General features: G+C 48.3%; 1 protein-coding gene across 1 annotated transcript; it reads right to left on the bottom strand.

The window, feature by feature from the left end:
* Positions 1-459: 459 nt before the first annotated feature.
* Positions 460-3,218, bottom strand: LOC139753003 (uncharacterized). The gene is given in 3 exon segments (XM_071669143.1): positions 460-899; positions 1,397-3,059; positions 3,062-3,218. Coding segments are annotated over 3 exon segments (2,022 nt in total). The 5' UTR covers positions 3,213-3,218; the 3' UTR covers positions 460-691.
* Positions 3,219-8,282: the final 5,064 nt, after the last annotated feature.

Here is an 8,282-nt window from a genome sequence, read left to right as displayed (position 1 = left end):
CTGGGCAAGGGAGTTGTATTATTAAAAGACATTTTTTTCATGATAGTTTTATTTTACAATGTACCACCGTTACACATCATGGACACTAACATGATACAGCTGTTCATCGCTAATATAGTACATGGGAGGCATTATTGGTGACTGTTGATAGCATGTCTGTAACTACGTGAATGGGAAAGGTTACAGTATAGCTACAAGTTTCTAGTTTTGAAAAAAAAAAAATACACGTAGAAAAAAAAAGGTACATTGAACTAGGGAGGAAAATTGTGGGGTGATTATGGTATTTCCCTTCTAAGAGAACTGATACATTAGTGTAGATTAACAAGTGAATATATATATATATATATATATATATATATATATATATATATATATATATATATATATATATATATATATAATGAAAATGTTATTTCTTGCTAGATTAAATAAGTATATTTATAGTATATATATTTTTTTCTCTTTGGTTAACGGAGGAGACCTTGAGGGCGGAACACAGGATATTCCTTCCCTTCCTCTTCCTCCTCCTCCTCTGTGAACTGTTGACCCTCTTCACCGCCGCCTCTTGTAGCCGCCCCTTCCGTAGACGCATTCACTGCCTCGTATGGTCCCTGGTGGAGGGAGTTAACACCTCGGAATATCACCACTCCTCGAAATGACCCTCGTCCCGTTCTCAGTTCGTCAGAAGGGGCTACATACGAAGGGTCCTCGTCTGCTCGCTTGTGTCGTCGGCGCGGGCGCGACACTGCCCCCGTGAGGCCGCTACAGCAGCAGGTGTGGATGAAGACAGTGAGAGAGGCCAGGGGCAGGTGTATTGGTTCCCCACCACCATCGTGTGCACGATCTCGTCCACCAGCTGGCCTGGCCCAGCCACGCCCATCAGGTTGCTCACAGACGCCCTGAAAATTTCATTCGATTGTAGAATATGGATCAAGGTTTTCAAAACTGTGTCCTACAATACCTGAAGCTTTCACTAAAAGATGTATGTGAAACTCTAAATAGAAAATTTTGTTGTCTAATGATATGCATGAATATGCAGATGACTCACAGAAGAATGCGTGATTCGTGAATCACACGGTAGCCACAGGGAAAGCGCAGCACGAAGATACGAGCTCTTTCGTGATAGTTCGCTCGTTCATTACTTCTGTATCCCTGAAGATGTGAATCATAACTGGAGGGCTCAGACCTTCGCGTTTCAATTTCCATGTGGCTACCAGCATCCATATATGTATATAAATATGAGTATGTACTTCGAATGTATATGGATGTTTGCGTCATCTAAATAGTTTCATTGTATGTACAGTGTGTACATATCAAAGGCTCCACTCTCATGACCCACCAGCGTTCGAGAGACGTGGAAATACGGCAACACAACAAAGTCAGTGACATTACTCACATAATGAGAGGTAAGCTGGAGTCCTTGCCAGTGAGCTGCTCCGCTGTGCTGTTGGTCATGACGCCACACAGGTGGGACTGGACGCAGGCGGCCTCGTTGCTCTCTTTATACACCCTCCACAGCTGGTTCAGGTGGTCGGCGATGTCGTCCTCCTCATACTCGTCGTCCAGCAGATTGTCGCCCACTAGTGGGTCCGTGGACCACACGTCGCCCCTCAGCGAGTCCGGCAAGTTGAACTCGTCTCCACCCGTCGTGTTGAAGTTCTGGACGTGACGCTTCATCCTCTCGACGCTGCTGCCCCAAGGCAGCAACTTGTCTGGCATGTCGGAGAGCCAGAGTGACAGCGAGCCGTCACCGATGTCGCGTCTTCCGTTGCCGGTGCCCCGGATGAGCCGGAAGAGCAGAAAGCCCAAGAGGGCGCCAATAGCCACGGAACTGAGCACCACAGCGGGATCAATCATCATGTCCCCGTAACCGCCCCCTCCGTGGCCATACCCGCCACCGTAGCCGCTTCCGTAGCCGTACCCGCCGCCTCCGTGGCCGCCACCGCCCCCTCCATGCCCATAGCCGCCGCCGTACCCACCGCTGGAGCCGTACCCGCCGCCCCCGCCGCTGTGCCCGCCGTACCCGCCGTCCCTCGACAGATCTCGGCCGGCGTCAAGTCCAGGTGCTTCCTGCTGGAAGTCGTAGCCGGTGAACTTGTAGTCGCCGATCATCCTGTTGAGGTTCTCTCTCTTGAACCTCCCACGGCCCGGGTCGCCACCGTCAGCGCTTCTCCTCTGAGTCTGCAGTAGTGACTTGTAGAAGTTGTACAGGTCGGTGTTGCCGAAGGATATGAAGGCGATGTACTGGTCGGCAACATCGTCGGAGAAAGTGTCGTCAAAGTACGCCGATATGAAGCGTGACATCGCCGTCATCGTGTAGCCGAAGTTCCTGCTCCTGAAGTAGTCGAGGACGCCACTAAAGCCGTTTTCTCTTGTGAAGTTGTAGAAGCTGTCAAAGTCCTTCAGCGGGCCAAGGTACGGAGTGACCTCCTCCGCTACGAACTCAGCGAAGTCCTGGTCGAGTTTCTGAGCCAAGAAGTTGATGAGGTTGAGATCGTCTCCGAGATGCAGCAGTCGGTCGATGATCTTTACGGGCGTCAGCTGCATGAAGTGCGGGAGGGCGTTTTCGTCCTCGACGTAAGCCAGGATCCTCTGCCAGGTGGACTTGATCAACATCCAGATACTGGAGGTGGTCATGCCGAGGCTTCCCTGACTGTCAGATGTGTCTCCAAGACCTTTGGAAACCACGGGCAGTTGTGGAAAGCTTCCAAATTCCTCTTGAAAGACGTTTTTAATCAAATTCAAATATTGGCTGTTGACATCAGTCCCTCCTGTTGTAGAGTTACCCAATACGTCATCATTACTATATTCATTACTCACAATGTCGTTACCGATGGGGAAGGTCATGCCAACACCCAGACCCTTTGGTGGAAATGCCTTCAGTTTATTCATCCCTTCGAAGATCTTAGAGAAAACCCTCAGGAAGTCTTCATGTACTCCTAAGCCATTGGTAAGCATAGTCTTGAGACCTTCAGCATGAGGTAACTGCCGCAGAAGCGTAGGCAGCAGTAGAGAGCCATAGTGTTCTGCAGTGTCGCCTCCAACACCTTTCAGAACCCCCTCAGTAGAGCTGTCGCCTGGTCTGCGACGGTGGTCACTCGACTCGTCTCCGGAGTACTGGTAGACACACTTCGGTCGTCAAGGGTTTCGACAGTCTTGCCCGAAGACGACGCCAGCAGGAGACTGCAGGCGAGGGCCACGGCAGCAAACATAGTGAACCAGTGGACTGCTCCTCTCACTCGGTCTAGGAAGGACAAAAAAAAAAGACAAATCATGAATGGACTTAATGCTTCATCAATATGTACTACCAACCTTCTTCATATTCGCCTTTCTGTATTCACGTTCCAGGTACAGTCAGGCTTATTGATCAGCACAGCCTATATCAAGATGCAACTAGACTTCTAATATAAGTCAGGTCAAAAGTCAAGCCATCAAACCCGAAGGCAATACCTTCATGCTCACGGATTGTACCGTCGTGCACAAGGGTCGTACCGTCGTGCTCAAGGGTCGTATCGTCGTGCTCAAGGGTCGTCCCGTCGTGCTTGGATGGCCAATCATTACTTAGGTCTTGTGAAAAAGATTTGAAAAATGATTGGAGTCTGATTGTATGGAAGATTCTACAGAGAAGGTCTGGTTCGCATGTCATAACCTGAGGAGTTAGGATAAAATCCCTGGATGATATGGTAACAGGTCCTTGAATGGTAGTTATGAGGATCATCATAACTACCTTCATCATCATTATCATCATCATGTTGTCTATCCTTATACGTGAATGAGAGTTTTATGATGTTTATCATGATGTTCAACGCTCAGAGGTGAGTATCGGCACTGGAGATCAGGTGTTGCTACGAAGACCCGGACATTATGTTATTACGTCTAATAGAGACATAGGATTAACTTGACGAGGGTCAAAGTCCTCCCCGACCTTCTTCATGTACATACCTGACCCTCGTACTTCACCTGTTCTTATTAACACTTTTCGGCGAAGTTGGTAACAAAGTACATTCCTGTGGCATAGCTGAGCCATCTCTCTCTCTCTCTCTCTCTCTCTCTCTCTCTCTCTCTCTCTCTCTCTCTCTCTCTCTCTCTCTCTCTCTCTCTCTCTCCGTTTAACCAGGTCGAATATGATTAACGAACGCATGGCTTTGGCTGCTTCCTCCCCACACAGCCACCACCACCAACAAGACAAATGGCAAGCAGGTGATCCGTGACGCCACCTGACAATCAGGAATGAAGACGACAATTAAGGTGTGTGTGGCTCTCCGACCACAGTGACTGGTGGGGGCTGTCGAGGGAACGCGCGCCAGCCACCGCCGCCCATCCTCGGTGTTCTCGTTGATGAGGTGCGGATAATGATGACCTCCGTTACTTGTGGCTAACGAAGGAAATATCTCGGTCTATCGGCGTGACTGTGGTAGTGAGGTACGGCCCCGAGGACGAAGCAGACAAAAAAATAATCTAGAGAGAAGATCAGTACTTCTCTGTTAATGTAACGTGGAGATAATTTGACCATAATTATCAACAGATTTAACACTTTTTTTTTTCTTTTTTTTCTTGTGTTTGATGTGTCATTTCCTCATGTCTTGCCAGGAGTCATGAAGAATGTAGAGAAAAAGACAACACATCATTTTGATAAGTTAAACTTCAGAAAAAAACCAAATAATATCATCGGCAAAGTCTTTAGAAATCTTAGTAAAGATGGAAAAACAGATAAATGGACGAGAAACATATCAGATGTGTTATTCTCATCACTTGTTTGTGGCGTCCAAATTGACGTCTCCCGAGCTGCCCCCACCACGAGCAGCTCTGACCTACGTAGGTAACAACTGTAGGGCCCGTAGCACGTGTGATGCTGGGGCCGAGGACTGAACAAGTGTGTGTGGAAGCAGAAGCCTCAACAGCAGCCTTGGGAGGATCGCACCTGGGATGTATCATGACAAATGTGACAGTTGACGCCAAAGCCTAACTCGCACCTGTTGTGAACTTAGCTATGCTGATGAGGCCTAGCTACTTTTAAGTGCTTAGCCATGCCTACGAAGCGTAGCATCTCTGAAGAGCTATGCTTATGATGCCTAGCTACTCTTAAGTGCCTAGCCATGGTTACGAAGCCTAGCCACTTAGCAATTGCTCATGATGCTTAGCTACTCTTTAAGTGCCTAGCCATGGTTACGAAGCCTAGCCACTTAGCTATTGCTCATGATGCCTAGCTACTCTTAAGTGCCCAGCCATGGTTACGAAGCCTAGCCATGATATGCGAGTTTTCCGCTGCTTGCAAGGTTAACCTCACCAGCAAGGCTAGCCCTAGACCCCTATGATCCTAGCTCCGTTTACGAGAGAAGCTCCTCTTACGAACCCGTAAGCCACTTACGATCCCACTAGGAATACTTAACGAGCCACTGCCGTTCATTACTTAAGCGTCCATCACCAGTTATGGAGATGTTTGTGTCCACCTTGATGATCCTATATGATGGAAAGCCACGTAAAATATCGAGAGTAAAAGTTCACTTGCAAACTTTTTCAAAAGCAGAGAACTGCAGCAAAGTAGTAGTTTATATAGTGGTGGTAGATCGAGTATGTTAAGGTCTCCAATGAGTGTACAGTGTGTGTATACCGGCAAACGTAAAAAAAAAAACACCGTAATGAGTGAACGTTCAAGATCTTTGAGCACGACGTTACGAAACTTCAAAACGACCTCTCTAGGTGTAATGGGATGACCTTTTTGACCTGATTCTCAAGAGTCATTTCAAAGATCACGCCATGAGACCCCTCAAGGGTCGGACCGTTGTGCTCAATGGTCGTACCGACGTACTCAAAAGGGGTTGCACCGCCATACTCAAGACTCGTACTGTCGTGATCAAGAGTCGTACCGTCGTGCTCAACGGTTGTACCGTCGTGCTCAAGAGTCGAACTGTTGTGATCAAGAGTCGTACCGTCGTGCTCAAGGGTCGTACCGTCGTACTCCTCTCATAAATGATCAAAACCGTAATGATACGAGAGTTAGTAGTATGACCACACTGGTGTTGAATTTCAGGCAGGCAGGCGGTGGACATTTCTTTCACACTCGAGGTGGATCAAGCAGCAGCGGCTTCCTCATATCATCAGAACACATCCGTCCACGAAGGTTAAGAAATATGAGAAATAAGGTAAAAGATCTCAACACCAGTGGCCAACCTACCCTTCCCGTTGCTCTTATGTTGATCTTGTGAGGTGTGAGAAGATGGGAAGCTGTCGCCGCCGCCGCACGCGCGCCCCCGACCTCTTCTGAAGAAGCTACCGAGCAGACTGGCAGCCTGGCTCCTCCCACTCTACTGCTGCTCGGGGCCATGAAGAGCCATTTTGAACGTGGCTTCCCGCGGCAGCGAGTCACAGTGGCAGCCATCCTCGCGAATTGGGACGCCCGCATGATTCGGCAGGGCTCCCTCTGCCTCTCTCTCCCCCCGCTCCTCATCGTGATGCTCCTGAACTCTCGCCGGGTTTCGACGTAGTGAACTTTGCGTTATGGCGCACGGGCCACCGGAGGATGGTCTTGCTTGCAGGTCTCGGGTCATTTGATTTTTCTACGGTCACCAAGCACGAGATGCTGCATAGCTGTGTAGTGGACCATTATTGTGAGCAAGATAACAAAGAGGCATCGAGGCCTCTACGGTAGGACGGAGCACCTGCCTGGTGCCTGGCGGAGCACGGGCCATATGAATAGAATAATACGCACAAGAGCGGAGTGGAAACGTAGGAGAAACGCACCACACGTTGGGAATACACGAGACAAATTAGTTTGCTGAGGGGTAACTTACCCCACCTGCGAACCATGAAACAGACGAAGCTTGGGTCGTTGCCAGACACCGTTGTCTAAATGTAAGGAGATGAAGACATTATTTCTACGTTATGTTATCTGTATATTTACGGTGCATGTTGACGTCTCTGGCTTATCGACCACGCACCAGGTATATTCCAACGTTACAGACACATGAGGATGGCAGTGTAGAGAGGAAGGGGTTGTGTTGAACTCCTGAGCATACAACTAACAACAACCTTTCACCTACAAGCCGGGTTGTGAGGGAAAGCTGAGCCAGTGATGGCAGAAGGATAAGCCAGTGTTATAGGAGATCAGTAGATCTCTGTACGAGGAACAGGTAGAGCGGTTGTCTCAAAGGATTCAGTGGTGTGTTAGTGTTTTCATTTCGTTTGTCATGTTCTCGCGGTGTGTTGGGGCGGGAGGTCGGTTTTTGTTCTCAGGCATTTCTTGACACCGTAGAGGGAGGAAAGTCATCTGAGGTGTTGTTGTGAGTTCTCTAAGTAACGTTTGGGAGGTGCAGTGCCTTACGCGCTCATACACGACTTAGATCAGCTAGGTTGTCTAGTACCTAAAGTATCATTTTGGCGTCTGACAAATCTGTGAGTCAGTCTACGTCTTCCTCAGGTATCACACGTGTGTGTTTGCTAACCGCTTCTCTCTGGTGACCAAGGCTCACAGCCGCCGGTCGCTTCTGCTGGCACCCTCCCGAGCGAGCGAACATCACCCGTTCCGCAAATGGCCCGCTGTTTGCTTCGATTTCGGAACGCATCATATTCCGTTAAGAGGAGGCCGCGACCGGGATCTGAGCACGAAAGCATTGACTTGCACCGGATCGCAGGTGTCAGCACCATGATTGATAACAGCAGCTTCCAAGACATCGTGTGCAATATCTTTACGGTAAAGATTATCCTTACCAGCATCAGTATCAGCCATTCTTGTTTTTATCATTATCATCACTATTGCCGTCACCATAGCCATCATTATCATCACTATTGCCGTCACCATAGCCATCATTATCATCACTATTGCCGTCACCATAGCCATCATTATCATCACTATTGCCGTCACCATAGCCATCATTATCATCACTATTGCCGTCACCATAGCCATCATTATCATCACTATTGCCATCACCATAGCCATCATTATCATCACTATTGCCGTCACCATAGCCATCATTATCATCACTATTGCCGTCATCATAGCCATCATTATCATCACTATTGCCGTCACCATAGCCATCATTATCATCACTATTGCCGTCACCATAGCCATCATTATCATCACTATTGCCGTCACCATAGCCATCATTATCATCACTATTGCCGTCACCATAGCCATCATTATCATCACTATTGCCGTCACCATAGCCATCATTATCATCACTATTGCCGTCACCATAGCCATCATTATCATCACTATTGCCGTCACCATAGCCATCATTATCATCACTATTGCAGTCACCATAGCCATCATTATCATCACCATT

The sequence above is a fragment of the Panulirus ornatus genome, chromosome 2 (genome assembly GCF_036320965.1).
Source record: "Panulirus ornatus isolate Po-2019 chromosome 2, ASM3632096v1, whole genome shotgun sequence".
NCBI lineage: Eukaryota > Metazoa > Arthropoda > Malacostraca > Decapoda > Palinuridae > Panulirus > Panulirus ornatus.
This window is presented reverse-complemented; position numbering and strand designations above follow the sequence as displayed.